The sequence below is a fragment of the Rhinolophus hipposideros genome, assembly GCF_964194185.1.
Source record: "Rhinolophus hipposideros genome assembly, chromosome: 10".
In the NCBI taxonomy this organism is placed as follows: Eukaryota; Metazoa; Chordata; class Mammalia; order Chiroptera; family Rhinolophidae; genus Rhinolophus; species Rhinolophus hipposideros.
The window spans coordinates 73,010,358-73,031,201 of NC_138056.1; the positions used below are offsets into that span (position 1 = coordinate 73,010,358).

Sequence of the window (20,844 nt, forward strand, 5' to 3'; positions counted from 1 at the left end):
CAAGATCCTTACATGTGTTGCCTACAAGAGACCCATTTCAGTTCAAAAGACACACACACACACTGAATATAAAATGATGGAAAAGGATATTTCACAAAAATGAAAATGAAGAAAGAAGCTGGAGTAACAATAATTATACCAGACAAAATTGACTTTAAAACAAAGGCTATAATGAGAGACAAAGAAGGATTCAGCATTTGCACATCTGAGTATTTATCCAAAGAAATCCAAAATGCTCATTTGCATATGCTCATTGCAGGATTATTTACAACAGCCAAGCTATGGAGGCAAGCTAAGTGTCCATAGATAGACCAATGGATAAAGAAGAGGTGGTACATATATAATATACAATAGAATATTAGTCAACCATAAAAAAGAATGAAATCTTACCACTTGTGACACTATAGATGGATCTAGAGTGTACTGTGCTAAGTGAAATAAGAAAGACAGAGCAAGACAAATACCATATGATTTCACTTATATGTGGAATTTTAAAAACGAAATAAATGAACAAACAAAACAGAAACATATTCATAGATACAGAGAACATCTTGATGGTTGCCATATGGGGGGACATTGGGGGATGGGTGAAAAGGGGAAGGGATTAAGAAGTAGAAATTGTCAGTTATAAAAACAGTCACAGGGATGTAAAGTACAGTACAGGAATACAGTCAATAATATTGTAATAACTATGTAAGGTGTCATTTGGGTACTAGTCTTATTAGGGTCATTACTTTGTAAGTTATGTAAATGTTGAATCACTATGTTGTACACTTTGAAACTAATATAATATTGTATGCCAACTAGAACTGAAATATATATATATATATTTAAATTAATTAATTAATTAATTAATTAATTAGAAAACATCTCTGGACCATTCTAGATGCTGGGTTTGATGAGTATACAACTGAGGAGCTGACCATATTACAGTTCTTGTCTTCCAGATAGGAACCATCTTCTTTCATCCTATTGCTGAGGGCAAATCATGGCCAGTTCTCATCATTTAGGGAAGTGTAGATATTATACGAGTCATAAAACAAGAACATCCAGTTAGCTGCCTCCCTTCATTTCCATTCACCCACTATTTGAATTCAAATTCTATTCTTTATTAGAGGACCCAAAAGACACTTTGTTTGTTTTTATTTTTATTCAGATACAAAAGGTTAAATATACATGCTGTACTGGTAAAGGTGGTTTTGGAAGTTGGTAAAGAAGGGCTGGATGCCTGTAATTTCCTGAAGGAGAGAAAAAGAACAGAAAGTCAAAATAGTAATTCCTAGAAGCCTTCAATCTATCCCTTGTCATGATTCTTTTTTCATTCTATTCCATGTGCTTTTGCCATGGCTTCTAGCTGTGACACTTGTAGTTTATTCATCAAAAAGTACTCAGGGCCATCTTTGTGAAATCTGAGTAGATTATGCCATTTCTCTGTTGAAAAGCACTAGAAGGATTTCCTACCTCAGTCAGGACAAAACTTTTAAAGCATTTACTATGTGATCACCGAGGCCCATGTGATGAGGCTTCTCACCACTTTTCTGAATTTGTCCCTGACATTTCCCCCACTCTCAGTCTCCAATCTACTGCCTTCCTGAAGTTCTTTAAACTCATTAAGCATATTTCTGCCTCAGGACAATTGTACTTGCTAGTCCTTGTGCTGGGGCACTTTGACTGCATAGAATCACAAGGTTCGTTGCCCCACTCTTTCCATTCTCCACTCTGATTTCATCACTTCTATGAAGACTTTCCTAAATAATCTATAACAGCTCAACAGCCATCTCTTTGAGTCTCTTTAGCCTCCTTTATTTTTCTTCTTAGCCCTCATCACTCTTGGATATATATTTTTTGTTTGTGTATTTAGTCTGTCTCCACTCACTAGAGTTTGAACTTTCGGGGAGACCAAGGGCTCCATTTATTTTGTTCACTGATATAGCCCAAGATTCTAGAACAGAACTTGGAACTTAGTAAGTGCTTGATAAATATTAGTCAAATAAATAGCTCAATCCCCAAATGTGGTTCTATTGGACCAGTAAAATAATAAAAGCTATTCTGATGAAGTATTTATGCAATTATGCAACCAGGGAGTCAGAAACCAGGGGTAGGAGATGGTGAGTGTATATTTAAAGTATGGACATAAATTTTAGTCTAAAATATAATTTTACTTATGCTTTTGAGAGGGAGATTAATGATATACTACAGTGTGCTATATAGCTGTTGTGAGTGAGTAAAGTAATTATTGGATGTAAACTCGAAGGGCCCATTCTAAAATATTTTGACCAAAAATTTGTGTAAGTGTTAACAGGGTTGCTGGAAGGTGGTTCTGAGCAGTAAATAAAGATCTGAGAGCAGACTGAGTGTTCTGTGATCTATGAGAATAGTCAGGAAACCAGAGTCTGCATCCACACAAACATTATAGTCCAGGATGTGCTTTATACTGTCTGGTAATGGGAGCTCAAGGGTCGTAATGTGATACCTACACTCAAAGGACCAATGCCCTGTTTTCCCCATAGTCAGCTCCTATGTTTTCTGTTTTATTTGAGGAGCTGAAGCACTGTTTGGTAACTCATTGTGTGTGGGGGGTAAGGAGGATAACTAACAAAGGAAGCATGAGGAGCCCATTTCTGTTTTATTAATTGTTTCCCTTCATTGTTTATTACTTCCAGTCTTGGTCAGTTTATCTCCTTGATTAACTGATTGATTGATTGATTGATTGATTGATTGTTGATTGTTGATTGATTTACTATGGAGATGGAGGGGGGGATCGAGATGCATATAAGTAGAGTGAAAAATAGCATCTAAGCACCAAACTACATCAACAAGGAACACAATCTGACCACCCAAACAATCGCTGTCATTGGTCATTGGCCTTCACCACTAATATTACTCTCCCATTTATTTCACCTGCCAACAATTCTTGGTACTATTTTCAATTTCCAGGAAAGAGGTAGAAATATCTTGTCATGGATTGTCGTTCAATGGTGGGCATCTGGGCTTTAACATCTGGTTTATCAAATGATCGTTGTACCTAAAAACAAAAAGAGGCTCTAAGTGAGACATAACTCTTATGCACTCTCAAAAACATTTTGTACAATGAGTCAGAAAATTCTGGGATTGAAAGGTTCTGCTCCCAGAGTTGATGGGACCAAGCTTACAGATATTCTAATTCGCTGCCACTGCCACCCTATCTCTTAGAAGTAACACCCCATATCAGAATATACTCTTTGTCTCAAAATAAACACCTCTTGCATAATCCAAAGCCTTTCAAACTGCATTTTCTCTATTTTCCATATCTGATCTACAGATCTGATGATCAATTTTCCCTTGGGGTCTGTTCATGAGAACTGGATCTCAAAGACCCTCCACCTTCAGCCTCCATTGAGCTGGCCCTTAAGTCAATTGAGGCCCCGAGCCAGGGTTTTGTCCTTAAGACCTGAACACTGAACAACTTTCACATCCTCACCACCAAGCTGACCTCTGAAGTTTTTTGCCATGGATTGATCAATGAAATCCTATTTCTAGACTTTTTCCTAGCAATGCCCTTAAAAGTATAGTATCTAATTCCTATTAATCCAACAAGACTTAACATTCTTTCCTTTTTCTTTCTTTCTTTCTTTTTTAACTAGGCAAATAACTTTATTAACCTTTGTTTCAGACTTTATTCCCTGGATTCTTCACCTTAATTAGCTGCAAAGAATGATTTGTGTATAAGCAAAAACTGAAAAGAGCTTCAGTGTCCAAGGGGCTTGAGCTTAAAAATATTAGAGATCGAGATTTTATCAGATCCATGAACAAAATTTAAAAAAAAAAAAGCACTCATAAAGTAAAATAGAGGCTTCCAGTAACTTTTTCAAGTTTTATCTTCTTCAGAAGCTGACTCAATTCAGTTTGCTTCATTCTTGGAAGCCTCATCAACATTCTCCACAAGATCTGAAGTTCAATATCATCATCCTCTCTGGTAGCAAGTGGTGCTTTTCTATCCCCAGCTGCTTTGGGCAGAGCTTCAGCCAGTCTCCTTGAACTACTCAGACTGTGTGCGCCACGCTGGTTTAAGATGCCATGCCGGGTCAGCTGCTTGGTCTCCACGTGGCCTGTGATGGTGAAAGTGTTCGTTGCCAGAGGCTTGAACTTCAGGGTTGTTAAAGTGGAGCACTTTAATGTTCCTTGATTTGTGAACATAGTCACCTCTTCAATACCAGGGATATTGTTTACCCCTAACTACTTTAAGGAGAACTGATTTTTTTATTATTATTGTTATTATTATTATTATCTGCTGTAGCTGTTCTGCGAACGACCTTCTTTCTGCAATCAGTTCCTTTCCTACCAATATGCACTGTGCCTGCAGTTTGGCAAGTTTCTCCTGGTTTATGATAGTTTCTTTCATCTTGTTGGAGAGGAAAAGGGGCCGCACAGGGAACTAGGGTTGGAGCTCAGGAACTCTTGGGCAGACCAGCTGAGAATAAACGCACACACATGGGGACACAAAATGACAGCTAGACGTGTCCCCATGTGTGTGCGTTTATTCTCAGCTGGTCTGCCCAAGAGTTCCTGAGCTCCAACCCTAGTTCCCTGTGCGGCCCCTTTTCCTCTCCAACAAGATGAAAGAAACTATCATAAACCAGGAGAAACTTGCCAAACTGCAGGCACAGTGCATATTGGTAGGAAAGGAACTGATTGCAGAAAGAAGGTCGTTCACAGAACAGCTACAGCAGATAATAATAATAATAATAATAATAATAATAATAATAAAAAAATCAGTTCTCTATAATGTTGTAAAGATTTTGTTGGGTATCCGATGGACATGCGTCCTATTTGGGAGACCACCTCAGGGATACTGTGGATACCTGATCATGGCATTGTACACCAGAAGCTAAACATTAATGAATGCCAACTATAATTTTATATATATAATGTAATGGCTTGGTGTGAGGTCGGAGGGATAGTGGATGGGGGGAGGGGGGTTCACAGTGTGAGGGATATAAATGATGAACGTCTAAGTATTACCTTGTTTTGTACACCTGAAACTAATAAATAAATTAATTAATTAAAAAAAAAAGTTAAAAAATAAAAAAATGACAGCTAGAGGCAGGACTTAACTTTCTAAGTTTCATTCACAGAGACCCTAATTCACCTTACAATGCAATCTTCTCCAACTTACTAAGTGTGTATCCCTCTTTCCCCACAGGAGTGCTACTATTCTCTACAGTTTTGAATTAAACACACACACACACACACACACACACACACACACTTTCCCATGTTTTTAATACCAATCCCTTTCTCCCTAAACAAGGAGACAAGAGGAGTATTTTTCATTCACTTGTGCATTTATTTATTGAATTAATATTAATTTATATGTGCCAGCATGTTGAGGTGTTGAACAAATCCCTGCCTTTATGATGTTGGCATTTGAGTGAGTAAATACAAGTAAAAAACAAACAAAATATATACTGAGTGATTAGAGTTAGGAACCATGGAGGAAAACAAATTAGGAAGGAGGGCAGAATGAGAAATAGCCTGAATTGGGGAAGGAATATCGACTCTTCTCTTCTGGACCACTCCATTCAAAGAATGTCTTCTTTCACGTGTCTTAGACCTTTTTCTTTATGGATCCTATCACTATCTGTAATCGTACATTTGTTTGTTAGCTTACTTGTTTAGTATCCATCTCTCTCACAAAAATGTAGGTCCTAGGTAGCCTATGTCACATGTGTCATCTACCCTAAGATAGAAACCATTACCAAGTAGACCACCCAATATACATTTATTTAATACATTAAGCAATGAAAATTAATTTAAAATACTTTCAACTCTTTGAATTGTAAGACCTTAAAGTCAATAACATGCAAGCTTATAGTTTATATTATTTTGTTCTATTTTAATCTCCTGCTGTGGTGCATCGACACCTTTTTCTAAAACAAATTTTAAACCACAGGATAACAGAAACTAGGTCCAGCTCTACTTTTGTTTTCCTGACAAAATCTGTCACTGTCACTTGAAAGAAGAATAATAGTAAAGTCTTCTTGAACAATTAAATGATTAAAAAAGGAAAAAAGAAGCTTACCATCCGAAATACTTCCTCTAGGTGATAGCGCCAAGAATATTTTTGGAAGCATGCGATGAGTTGTGTAATGAAAAGAGAACCCTTTGTGATATCTCTCCAGGACACATTATCTATGAAGACAGAGAGTGGTAAGTCTTGGGCTGTGGCCGTAGGTGTTTTTTTGTTTACTTTTTTGTTATTGTTATTTATGAATCACTTGGACATTAGCTTGACATGTTTGGGGGAAGCACTTATATCCCTACACTAACTCATTTTCCACAAAGAGGAAACAAACAAACAAAAAAATCTAGCAGAGGTTGAACTAAGTGGGTAGCTCACTAGAATTGACAGATTGCATAATGATTGCATTGCATTCTTGGGACTGACTTTCTACTATGTGTCTCATGTTCATCCGCTTGGCTTTGGAAAGAGGCTGAAGAGATAACTGGAATTATCCCATTTTACAGAAAAAAGAACAAAAAGTCAGAAAGATTAAAGGATTTTCCCATGTTCACACAGTAAGCAACAAAAATGGCCACCCGGTTCCAAGTTTGTTTACAGATTATATATCATACTGTCTTTCACGATGTAATAAAAGAGATGAACAGATACAAAGGAAACTTTTTGAGGGGAGGAACAGGTTTATGGCATAGATTATGGCAATCATTTCACAAGGGTGTACTTATATCCAAACTCATGTATATACATTAAATATACACAGCTTTTTGTATGTCACATATACCTCCATGAGGTGCTCAAAAAAAGGCTAAAAACAAAAATTTGCAAATTAGAAACATTCAAACTTAAGACTTATTAAGATGATTACCTAGAGGTCAAGGGCTAAACACTTCCCCTTATTAGGCCTAATAAGCCCCATAGTATCATTTTCTACCCCTTTTAAAAGGGCACACATATTCCTGCTGAGCTATGATTTGCGATGGCACTACTCGACATAGCCTCAGATGGGAATATGGAGAGTGGAGCTTGGAGCTGGTAATTTGAGAAAAGGCAGCCAGTACCAGGATCCACAAAAATCTCTATTTAAAATGTTAAATCAATTTAATAGGAAAGTGAATCATTTGTTTTTAAAGAGTGTATGGTGAAGGGGGTTCCTTGTAGTAGGTTGTTTTCATGTTTGGTATAACTTTGACTGTAAAGTGCAGCACTTATCATGTAATTACAATTTTAAAAAGTGGAAAAACTGAAGAATCTGTCTCCATAGAATAGATGAAACAAATGTAAAATATTTTGACAGCTTTCAAAATGTTTCAGATCGTTGCTGCATAAGGCCTATCTTAATTTTCTGGAATCATTCAGAGGTCCACAAATCCTTATCTGCAACTGAAAGACACATACGTGGGGTTGAGGAGCAGAAAGCAATGAAGTCCTTCTCCACGTGTGTCTTGTAAACGGCGTCCTCCTCCAGGTTCACGGATGGCTGTGAGGGGCTGTCTGCCGTGGCCTCTGGAGAGTCACTGACCCACAATTCCCCACGATTTGCTGTAGAGACATCAAATTTCTACACACTGTGTACCTCCATCAGCATGACTATCACAACTGCCCTTCTTTCTTTTTAAATGTTTATTCTCACTGGTTTCATAAGTGTGACTATGCACACCCGCACACACTCAACTCCTCCTCACCCACACACATAACACTTTGCCTTTCTTTAGTGTGTTTAAGCAATTTGCCAATTAAGTGACAGCACCTTGTTAATAAATAGTGACAGTTATGGTAAAACTAGAAGAAGCCATTTGCTAAGAAGAGCAAAGGAGTTCAAGCTTTATCTGCATAATTTCAGAGCATAGTTACCATTTTTTAGCTGTTATTTCTACTTTCCCCCACAAATACGGCTCCAAAAAGCTAAGAGGCAATTGGAAGTCAGAAAAGAAAGAAAGAAAATTTTGACTGCAATCCCATATAACCTCATCTCCCTACTCATTTCCCTTTCAATAATGTATGGGGGGGGAGGGTGCTGCTATTCCATAGCCCTACTTTCAAATGAAACTCTTCTCATGCCAGAGAATGTCAAAATGCCTGGAAAACATTTACAAGTAAAGCTGTCATTAAATGATTTCATTCCAAGGTTTAAATATTTTTGCTTAACTTGATTTAGGGATTCTGGCAATCTCCTTCACCACTTACCTTGGATTAAATTGAATAGATATTTCTTAGCTGAAAAGACAAATTCTCATCATACCATCCCCCTAACCGGCGTTTCCTAGTAATTCAATTCAATTTGTTTGCACTGAATGGGGTCTAAGATTGTTTCCCCTAAAAACAAAACATACATCACAATCCTTGGTGAACACCTCATGACCTTTCGATTTTCCCACTCAGAACTCACCACCTCTGCAGGCCTGGACAATGATGACCTTAGGTTTGTCCTTGAGACTGAGGCAGTTGCGGTTGTTGAATATCCGGAAGATAGTGTCATAAGGGAGCACATCTGGTGTTTCATTACTGTGCAGAGTCCCACAGATTCCATCCAGGATGCCATGAGACATGAACACTAAGAATGTGCTGTCTGAAGACCTGTGCTCTGGGCGGGCGGCAAAAGCCCACAGCACTGACTCCATATCCTGAAAAAGACCACAAAGTCTTACTTTTATAGGACAAGCATTAAAATTAATCTGACCTCCTATTTATCATGAGCGGTAGAAAAAACACCTGTAATGTTCCAGTCACACAGTGGTTGCTCAGTGATAGTTTTATTTTTCTTTCTATAATGGAAGAGTCGGTTCAACTTCCTGTTCCTACTGACATTATATAAACTGTCCTCTTGACCCACTTTATATTTGCTTGTTGTCACTTATATACTTTTTTCTTCCTATCTCTGTCTTTTTTCTTATTACTTAATAAGAGCCTTGTGTCATAAAGGCATCATACTACTTCCATTCTAAAACTCTTCTGACTGTACTTAGAATAAAATCAAACTTGTGACATACACATACTTCCTCCTACCACACTTCCTTCTCCTCTAGGCTCTAGTCATACTGGTCTTTCTGTCCTTCTCACATGTCCTTCTCATGTGCCAGTTTCATATTCAGTTCAGACTTTTCATTTGTAGTCATCTCTAGGAATATATTTCATTCACATCTTTGCAGAGCTGTCTTGTTCCTGGTAGTACTCTGTCACCTTCTTTATTGTCTCCTAACTGAGGCTTTTCTTGACTATTCCATCAAAACTGTTACTCCCCACTTACCAATTTGCTTTTATGTTTTCTTTTTCCATTTCATTTACTTTTAACTTTATTTCCACTCTTATAGAGATATATACATACACCAAATCCCTGAAATCTTCTGTTTTGTTTTTAGTTTGATTGCCCCCCAATAAGTGAACCAAAATCAATTCCAGCTGGGAACTTCCTGTCTCCTTCACAGACCTACCCCAGTACCGGGAATAGCCCCTGGGACAAAGTTGGGACTCACAATTTATATGGTGAATAAACTCCAGCTAAACTTTCATTACTTTAGAATTTTCTGGGAATATTGGGTCTGAATCCCAATCATCCCACTTTGGAATGAAGAATAGTGTGGGTACACATGCCAATCACTTTTTGTCCAGTTTTATGGAATTGAGGATATTTAGAGCTCAGAAGAGACAGAGATATAAATGTAATGATATATCTGATACTTTCATTTTATAAACACACATACACACAACTATGCAGTCCAAGGTTGTTACAGTATTTGGCTAACATTATAAAGTTATCTTGTTGATAGGAGAATGGGTATTGAATATATACATGTTTGGGATGGGTGAGGGGCATTTACCCCAGCAGTGAGTTTCTCTCTCACGTCCACACTGTAGCCAAGGCCTTCAAGCAGTCCCTTCATCCCTGTGATGTCAAGCTCAGCTCCTGTCCTGAGAGGAAGATGATTAAACTCTGTATTGCATATGATGAGAGCCAGACGAGTGCGGTCGTTTTTTTCTTTGATTGGATAGATCTGCAGGAAATGGATATGCAGTGACTTTGATTTACCCTAAACCTCTTTTAAACCCTAGTATATTATTCATTGTTACTTTGTCAAGGGCTCATAGAGCTGCCCTCTCCCCTCTCTGGTACCAGAAAACACTGCCTTCTTTCATTCTCTTTTGTAATGGATTGAGTTGACAATAGAAAGAAGTGAGTGATTCATTTCCCAAGAGCCCAGAATGGGACCCAAAACATATTTGGGATAGTTACTCAAAAATCTTGAGGAAACTAGAACAATTCATATGCTACCCTTCTATCTTCTCCACCTAGACTAATCTTTCCAAGTAGTCAAGGTTCAGATCAAATTTGATAAAAACCAAGAGATATTTGCTATTGGCTCCGGCCGAAAAAGAAAGATCCTTTGCCTTTAGTAATATCATTATTTTGGTACAATTTTTAACATATCAATTTATAATGCGTGTCAGGCATTATAGTATGCAAACAGTTAATATTCAGCTGTTATTGCATAAATATCATGCATATTTTGATTCTATGACTACAACTAAAATTATAATGTCTCAAACAGACATGAGAACAACTATATGACTAAAGTGAGAGATTTATATTTTATCATGGAGTTGAAAGAAAATTGGAATGTGTTTGAGTCTACATGATTTTCTCCTTGCTCAAAGCATTTATGTAAAAGATTACCACTGTCCACACCTCACTACTCTGCAATTAGTACTTTAAAAAATTGCATATTTAATGGAAGCAATGGTTTCTCTCTCTTTCTCTATTTCATGTATAGAGCACAGTAAAGTACCTCTTCAGCCCTTTCTTTACTCATTGTCAGGAATTCTTCATGAGGACAAAGCTTGAGGGTATCTGTAGATTCTGCAGACTCAGTTGGTCCAGCCGCTATTTTCGAAAGAGCTGCAGAATACATGACATGACATCATATGATATAATTTGTGATATCTGCCTCTATGACCTAATTATCACCTGAGAATACTGACAGAAAAGGGAAATTCTGAGAAGATTTTTTAACATTAGTTAATTTAGGAATTATAATTGTATCTAACTTCTAGTATAAAGAGATGCATTACTATTGGGAAAGAAGGGAGAAACCCTTGGTACAAAAAGATGTGCCCCCAAATAGATTCTGATTATTCGAGGAAAACACCTCCAGGATTTGGGGTCAAATTTAGCCTTTTTATATTTAGCAAAAACAGTTTGTTTTTTGCAAAGTTTTAACTCTGGGGTACTTATCTATGTGCATTTCTCTTTTCTCTGAACAAGAGCATATTGAGTAAATATTTATTAGAGTGCTGTTCATTAGAAATATTATTGAGATCACATATGCAATTTAAAATTTCCTAATATCCATATTAAAAAGGTAAAATAAATAGACAGAATTAATTTTAATAATATATTTTATTTAGCATAATATATCCAATATATTATAATTTCACATTTGTTATTAGCCACAATTCAAGCACTTAATAGTCACACGTGGCTGATAGCGATCATATCTCATGGTGTAACATCCCAAGTCCACTCCTAATTCACACAACACACAGACACATTCACACACCAAACACTTAATAGAATCCTGAATCCTGTACTATCCAAGTATTATTATTTCAGCAACCTCAGTCTGAATTCTGAACTTTTCCAGAGGGGATGAGCTTTAGTACTTCCTTACCAAGTTTCAAAGTCAGATATTTAAAGGAGAACCGGTATCTAGTAATGAAAGTGCTGTATCCAGGGTCAAAGGGACAATGTTTTGGTCAGAGATTCTAACATATTCTGAATGTCCTTGCCTCCAAAGTGCTGAACAACCAGCACTAAATTTTCAACCCATGTTTTAAAATGTGAGGAAACAACTTCTCCCTGTTGGGAAGTTTATTTCTGACTCATCCTTACCTAATCCCTAGAGAAATGTAATATTATCCCACACCATTTGGTCTATTTGACTGAGATTGTGCAAGAGTCTGGAAAAGTCCAAAGGCCTTCTGGAGAGGGAAGGAAGAGGAATTCATAAACAGAAATTAGAAGAGAGGTTTCCAAAGCAAGATCTAATGTAACAAGGTTTTTTATCCATAACAGAAATAAACCTTTATTTTTAGTTACATGAACCAAAACACTCTCTGATTTTATTTAATTTAAATGAAAAAAGCAATATCATCCTGTACAAAATTTTCAGTTCTTATATTTTATATATTTTTTTCTATTTCACTTATTTATTTCCATTTGTTCTTACATAATATTTTTTGATAAATGTCTTTCTAATAAATCTACTAAAAACCTAAGCTCTGGAGATACAGCAAATTGTAAGTCTTTAAGGAAACTAAACTTTCTGAATATTATTTTTATAAATTAAATAGTGACTCATGTTTTCCCTTTCCATTCCAGAAGATTCTGGCAAGGTAAAGACACTCAGGGCCCTGGGATATTCCCTTGTCAGAGGGTATGTTTCTCATCAAAAGTCTCCTCTGTTTCCAATTTACTTACAGGTTTGGTGAACTCTCTAATTTAAGAAAAGTTATCTCCTAATGACCATTATGTGTCTATATATAGATACACTGTTCACAGATAGAATTGGGAATTAGACAGTGTTTCTATCTGACATCTAATAATGAAGTTAGCATAAAAACAAATCCTTTCATTACAACATAATAAATATTAGAGTGCAGTCTGATGCTCAAAAGAAGTTTCTGTTAGCCTGGCAGTGCAGCACAAAAAAAAAAAAAGAGAGAGAGAGAGAGAGAGAGAGAGAGAGAGAGAGAGAGAGAGAGAGAGAGAGAGAGAGAGAGAAAATGAGGGGCTTAGATAAAACTTTTAATATCTGAGTCTTATCTGTTACCTAATGAAATACTCAGAAAACATCTTCAATTGATACTAAAAGGAAGAGACTGGTAGAAGATAAGACAAAACCATCTCTTTTGATGGGTAGGAATTTTGAGTACTTGTCTCTCTGGCTAAATAACAGTGCTTGGCATATATATGTATATGTGTGTGTATATATATATATACATATATATATATATATATATATATATATGTATATATATATACATATATATAAACATATATGAGTTTGTTAAATAAAATAAACTAACAAAAAGCTGGGGTTCTTCCCATCCCCGCATTCCATTCCTTCAGTGCTATGCTAGGCCCCCTCAGAATTACATACGTGTCCAAAAGGCCTGGCCAGGGCCTTTACGTACTCTAACAGCCCAGCTTACCCAGCTTCCTGGCCTGCTGGGCCAATGTATTGTAGGTGTCCTAGAATGACCCTAGAGGCTCCATGTGCAGATAGAACCCAGGGAACCACTGAACACATCATGACGGGTTCTATACCTGCCTCCTGACTGCCAGCCTCTGCTGATGCAATAGGTTATCTCAATTTAGTTTAATGCTCACTGTGATTCCTGGGTTGCTAAAATTATTTTGAAACTCCCAATACTTCAGTTTTGATTCTCATTTGCTGAATTATCTCTGACTTTTTAAAAAAAATCCAAATTGTTCCTTCCTCCTCCCAACCTTAAGAGAACATAATAAATCTGCATAGGACCAGTTTAAATATTAATGAGAACATAGCCTAGGCCAGAATTTTGGCCATCTATGTGATGAGCATATGCTTCCTGCTGGTGGGAATGTGCCTTCTCCCTAGAGAAGGGCTTATGGAAAAAGTATATTTTTATAGTGAGGACTATACAATTTATGTTGCCTTTTGTTTATTATTGCTTATTATTTTGATAAACTCTAAGTATTCAGGGCTGGGATTTCAGGTTAAACTCAGCAAATAGAGCCTGCCACTGATGAACTTGGGCCTATGAATATTTAGGCTTTAGTAATATTGAAAATTCAATCTAGGTCAAAAGTTTTGAAAGATTTTAATATATTAGGTATTTTAAAGGTGTTCTGATCATATTTTCTAACTTGCAGAAATGAGTAAGCACTGGAAAGTTCTAAATGTTACAAGCCAAATAATAATTATGGTAACTAATATTTTTTGTATACATGTTCTTCATTTGTCTTTTCATCCTATGTTTATCCTGTGCCTGCTTTGTGCCTGGCACTCTGCTAAAAGCTATTGCTCATTGGTGAAAAATCCAGTTGTACTCTGGCTTGAGCAGCTTGGTGAATTATAGCTTTGTCTGAGATAGAAAGGGGATAGAAGTGGAATAGATTCAATAAAGGGAATCAGGTGTTTAATATTAGGTATTTTAGTTTTGTGAAGCCTTGGAATATTCAAGTGAAATGCTGACTATGCAGTAGAGCTAAATATATCTGGAACTCAGAGGAGCGTGCTAGGAGAGAGCTAAAATCTTAGGAGTTGTCTGTCAGCATGTGCCGGCCATTATGTTCCTAGCTTTACAAGGACTATGATGTTACTGAAATTGACCCCATTTCACAGATGCTGAGACTGATGCCTAAGAAGGTTGAGAAAACTGAATAAAGTCAGATAGTGTCCAAAGTGAAAGAACCTGGTCAGGATCACATATCCCTAGCTGCAAAGTCCCTGCATTGGCTATTTCTATGAGTAACCTAAACACAAAGAATCAGCTTCTTAGCTAATTGGAAATCAAATCACCTGTCACCAAAGATAAGGTAGCCCCTAAAAGGACAATGATAAGTGTAGTGAAAAATGCTATGTTAGTACTTTAAGAATGGAGGGCATTATAGAGGACACTGGAGGGGCTTTGGAGCTAAACAGATACTGAAAATTTTGAGATATTAATTGTAGATGATTCCATTCTTACCTTCCACATTGGTGGAATTTTTGTTGATGTTAAGGAAGGTTTGCACAAGGACTTGACCTGCCTCATGGCGTTTCTGTCGTACAGAGTCCACCAAGATCCGGGCTTTGTCTTCAGGTTTGGCGTCATGAAATTTTTCCTTTTCAGTTTCTTCCAATTTCAGAACATTTTTTTCCACCAAGTTATCCAAAATGCCAGTCAAGAGTTCTTTACCGACAGATTCCAAAATCTTAAATGGGTTTTTGTTGCGCTTATCTTCTGTCAGAAAATACAAAGACTCTTTCAACTGAGGGCACAACGTGAAGAGTTTTGCTGTCTTTAGAGAGCTCCCTATCATGTGAAATACTATTTAAATGCCTTCTATTTCACCACATCTGCAATAAAGTACATACCTCTTTCATTATACCTGTGGAGTTCACTCAGCTTATCAAATTCATACTACGCTGTGTTTAATGATTCAGTGCCACTTAAGATTGTTTTGATGGCTTCTCATCTCCCTTCTAGCCATTGGGCCTAATGCCTTCCACTGTTCTTATACGGCCCTTTCTATTTTTCTCCTTCTCATAGTGATGATGATCCACCTGGAATGTATGAGGTCAGACAATTAAGTTCACAAACTCGTTCTAAAAAAAGTGCTACATACCTCATTGCTGAATATCACTACAGTCATCTTCGAAGCACTCCCCTTAGGAATCTGTGCACCGATGCCAGGGCCTAGTCTCCCTTCATAGCAATTTTGGAACTCTTTTTCTGGAATGGCCATCAGAGGTGTCATGGTATTACCCTTGATGTTCTGAATGTCATCAAAATGTCTTCCTTTCAATATTTCCTTTATGTTCGGGTAAAGAAAGAAGTCATTGGGGACCAGATCAAGTGAGTAGGGAGAGTGTTCCAATACATTTACTTGTTTACTGGCCAGAAACTCCCTCATAGACAGTGCCGTGTGAGCTGGTACATTGTCGTGATGCAAGGGCCATGAATTGGTGAAAATTTCAGGTCGTCTAACTTTTTCATGGAACCTTTTCAGCACTTCCAAATAGTAAACTTATTTAACTGTTTGCCCAGTTGGTACAAAAATAATAATAAATAGTCTCTCATATCAAAAAATGTTAGCAAATTGTAGCAACAAGTTCTTGAACTTAATTGTCAGACCTCGTATGCTCCAGAGAAAGTCCAGGCTCTTGTCTGGACTGTAAATTCCTCCCACTAGACCATAGGATCGTTTTTCTCCTCTGAATTTAGTTTTTTTGATGAAAGCACTGTGCTTTTAATCCACATTTTTCATACTCACATCCCCTACCCACATCTTTGTGCTTAAAATCTCAAAAGTATGTATATGCTTGCGGAATACATGAATTAATGAATAAGTAAATGAATGCATCCAGAGTCCTAATACATTAATATCTTGACTCAATCAAAATTCAGAGTCGAAAACAATCTGATGACTAATCTTTCACTATGGTAGATTAATTTGATACCAGGTTAATTTATTACTGTCTGTGATAATTTGAAATTTTATAAGGCAATATAGAAGTCAAAGTAATAAATCTTTTATTTTAATAGCACAGAAATAGTTTGGACATATATATGGGAAGACAGGATATCTCATCAATTCTGAATTAATTCTAAGGTAATTATCTAGTCCATCTAGATATAAGGATAGCCTTGACATAAAATGACATTTTCTAAAGAAAATGACACTTTCTAAAGGACATTGAACAAGAATTTCGGCCCAGAAGCACCAGCCGCATTTTCCATATTATCTTTAATTACCCTTTCTAAATGTTTATTGGGCAATGATTATGAAAAAGAAACATGGAAATTATAGATGTGAATTAAAAGTGACCTATATCGACTAACTTAATAACAGCTAACTTCTCTTGCCCACTTATTATGATTGAAAAAGAATACATATAGAACAACGTAAATCATCATTATCATTACTTATTTTTATTATTTACAAATCTGTGTACTAATAAAATATTAATATTCCATACTCACAATAATCCAATGAGATAGTCATCATTTTCTCTATTTTATACATACTTTGCCCCAACTCACACAAATTAGGATTCAAATTCTGTTCTTACAACACGGCTTCAGTAATAATGGTTAATATTCACTGATCCCCCACCTGTGCCGAGTGGTATACATGAATCTTCTCACTTAAATTTCACCCAAACTCCATATAACAGATATATTAATAACAAAAAGCCATCAGACACAGAGAGTGAAGTAACTGACCCAAATAGTATGTATAGTACACAACGTGTGTAGTAAGTTGGGAGAAGGGATTCAAATACATGGGTTCAGAGCCCCCACTCTTAAGTCATCAAACTATATTACACGATACTTGGCAAAGAGTTACTTAAAATAATACAAAGTATTGCAGGGACTCAAAGAAGACTGGGTTCATTTCTGCAGGTGAGGTCATACAGGCTTCTTAGAAGAGGCAGCAGAAACACTGGGATGCCACATAGTACACTAATGTTGGGACTGAGAGTTTTAAAAAATCACAAACAGCATATAGGTTAGTGTATGGAATATACAGTAAGCCTGAATTCTGAGTTTCTATTTTATTTACCTGTGTGCTCAGCAAGGTGGTATAGTGTTGACTGAATGAATGGTATTGGAGAAATATGGTAAACAATACAACCAAGAAGTTTGGCCTGAGGTCCCCTTCTCATCATCTACACATCCTCATGGCTTTATCATTAGCTTCAAATAATAAATAAATTACTCCCAAATTTATAGATTCAGCCCAGATGTATATACCAAAATTGAGACTCATATATCCATCTCTTTTCAATATCTCACAGATGCATTAAACTCATCTTTATAAAGCTGATCTGCTCATTTTTATTCACCTGCTTTGTTCCCTATATTAGTAAATGTTATCTAACCACCAAGTACACTCAGCCAGTAAAATATGGTGATAGTGAATCTCTTCTGCCTTCGTAATAACTTATTTTCCATCTCACATCAAGTTGTATTGATTTTATCTGCTAAATATTTGCAAGAATCTGACTACTTCTCTCATTTCTAATTGTTCATTATTCCATTTTAGATCAACATCCTTCCAATTTTAATTTCTCCAATAAATCTATTCTCGCCCTTCTAATCTGTTCTTCACTACAAAGCAGAGTAAGGGTTCTAAAATCTAGATTTGATAATGGAACCTCTCAGGTTAATTTAATCTAGGCTTTCTCATTCATCCTCCTCCTCTGCTGTTCTGCCCACCATGTTCATTACATTTTAAACACTCTGACCTCCTTTCGGTTTCTAGAAAACCCTTACTTAGGAATCTCTCTGTGGGCAGTTTCTTACCCCATTTCTTCCTGTTCCCCCACTGCTCTGTTTATCCTTTAAATCTCAGATTAGATGTCACTTCCTTCAGGGACTTCTCTCTGATCTTTCCAGACCAGAACAAGTGTCAGATGCATAAACTCTTAGGATTCCTTGTTTCTCCCTAAGCTAGTAATTTCTTCCCATATGGTTGCTACTTAGTTAACAATGGCCAACCAAACTTAGTTCTTTGAGTTTATTGGGCAACTTTACTTATTTTATTTATTTATTTATTTATTTATTTATTTATTTATTTATTTATTTATTTATTGGCTAGTGCCTTTCAGTTTGTCACATCTATTATCTAATGATGCCTTGATTCCAATCCAATAGCTAATGACCCCATTCTACCTGGCCACAGAAGCAGCCATGAGTGTGAATTTAACTTACTACTTCCTAGCCAAACCCTGTATTAGTGTCATGAAAAACACAAGAAACAATCAGTTCCTGCATTTTAGGAACTTAAGTTAAATGTCATGAGAAAAGACATAAATTCTGGAAAGAATTATACCACAGAGAGAATCAAAGAAATAAAACATCACAAAAACAAGGAAGTATGAGTAGGGTGCATACCGTAAATAAATTTTGGGGGAATGAGAATGAGGTCATATTTTAGAAGAATTAATGGAAAACATGAGTAAATATATTTTGAAAGGTAGGAAAACCTATCTGAAAAGTTCAGACAGTTTTAAAAAGGCAATAGGGAGCCACTGTATGTTCCCGAGTAACAAAATTACATTAATAGATACCTCAAAAGTGAGAACTGAAAGATAACTAACTGATCATTTCTCCTAATGATTCTAATCTGCAGACAAACCTATCCCAGGTCAGCTATGTAAGGATTATCTATATATCTTTAAAAAATTATAAATGCTTACTGTCTATTTAAGATTGAGCAATTCAGGCCAGTTTCCTTCCCAGCTGTAGCCTCTGCTACTCAGGCTCCTCCTCCCTCTCCCCATCCCCCCAGCCTGCCATGTCCTGGTACAACTGTGTTATCCCAACACGGGAGCCATGGATCCCGTGCGCTCCCAGGACAGCCATGGTGCAGGGCAGTAGCCAGGGCAATGACGACTGAACACTCTGTGCAGGCTGCTGCTAAAAGTGGTGGCACTCAGGATGAACCCCAGCTCCACCCAGCCCTGTATGCTGGAAGCTTTCCAGGTAATTGGACTCTGGTGCCCTGCACCTACCCCAAGACCGTCTCCCAACACAGCCATCCTGGTGCAGTACATAAAATTAATAATAATAAAAAAAAGTTTGATCAAATCAGGATCAAGATAACTGAATAATCTGAATTTTGAAAAATGACGGATTATTAAGATTTGTTATAAAGTTTAGAAACTACTGATCTTCTTAAAACACTTCCCTTTCAAATGAGAATGAAACCAAGAAAGTTATTTACTAGCTGTATAAATAGCGAATCTCTTAAGCTTTTTCAGCTTCTGAGTGTAAGAAATATGACCTGAAAGTAGGGTGCAGGATGGATTGGAGGCTTAAATCCTGGAGAGAGGGAGACCAGTTAAAAAACTGTGACAACAATCCAAGGAAAACTACTCCGGAGTCCTTAGCACCGAGACTAGAGAGAAAAGGGGGAAAAATGGAGTCACCTTAAAAAGACCAACAGTATAATTCAATATAGAGGATGGCAAAGGGGGCGGGAATTCACAGGCTCCCTTATGTGATTCTGGGAACAAAGCTTATGAATCACATGACGAATATCGAATGAACAGGAAGCTGAGAAGATTTCAGAGTGCACTTTGAAACCAAGAGTTTTCTCACACACAAATAACTTACTGTATTTGTCTTTACCCTCTCTTTCATCACCAGAAGCTGACAGAAAGGAATTAACTTTTCCTGGGTCTAAGATATCTGGAGACCATACTATCCTGCAGCCTCTGGAAGGCAATGTCCCCTGATTGAACATACACAGAGCTAATAAGGGGAAGACTTGCATTTGCACATTGTTGGCTTGTGTCTGTTTCATTTCTGCTTGTCACAGAGCAATGAATAAAGGGTTTCCTAAAACCCAAGTCCCTGACCCCTAGTCAGAAAAGTACCCCTACTCACCAGCCATAGGTAGCCTCAGTCCCTTCCTGCTGCCTTGAAGAGAGTCACTGGCTTGAAAATGAAAGTAACAGTGCATTTCCTTAGTGCAGAGGGTGGGACATGTAATCATAGATTGGGAAACTGCTGCTTAGGAATTGGAACTTCTGGGTTCACTGTCGGGAAATCCCCTATAGTCAATAAATGGATTTCCCAGTTTTGAGAAAAAAAAAAAATTCTTCGTTTGGCAAGAAAAAAGTGGAAATGCTAAAACATTATCCCATGAGTTGGCACTCATGACTGCTTTTTCCCTCCTTTTCCCTCTTCTCACTTCATTGCCCCCCACAACTCCTTCTCTCTGTCTTTCTCCTTCTGATCTCTCAGTATTTCTTCTCTGCTTTCTTAAAAATTATGAAGGAATTAAAACTAACAGGTAAGTCTCCTTTCATTTCTGAATAAGAATTACTCATAAGAGCCTCTTTCAACTGTGCTGGTATCATCCCCTACCTGTCTCCCTGTCATTTTAATCTTTTATGGAAGGTAAGTTCTGCAGGAACCCTCATCTCTACTCCCCTTCTGCTTTTCTGCCTTCATGTTTAATTTTTATAGAGGATGACTTCTCACTTCTCTTTCTTGATGTTCTCTGAACAATGAGTGATCATAGAAGCAGTCACAGGTTTAAGATTTTAAGAACAAATTCATGGTAGTACAAAAGACATGTCCAGAGG

The 20,844-nt window shown here is 37.0% G+C and overlaps 1 protein-coding gene across 1 annotated transcript; it reads right to left on the reverse strand.

The window, feature by feature from the left end:
• Positions 1–1,097: 1,097 nt before the first annotated feature.
• Positions 1,098–20,216, reverse strand: LOC308503710 (caspase-13-like; the record flags this gene model as incomplete). Its single annotated transcript, XM_081063320.1, has 9 exons — positions 1,098–1,238; positions 2,902–3,025; positions 6,062–6,171; positions 7,397–7,540; positions 8,388–8,622; positions 9,817–9,990; positions 10,783–10,892; positions 14,729–14,983; positions 20,141–20,216. The coding sequence occupies 8 exons, from the start codon at positions 20,214–20,216 to the stop codon at positions 2,927–2,929; spliced, it is 1,203 nt and encodes a 400-aa protein (XP_080919446.1). The 3' UTR covers positions 1,098–1,238; positions 2,902–2,926.
• Between the last annotated feature and the right edge of the window lie 628 nt (positions 20,217–20,844).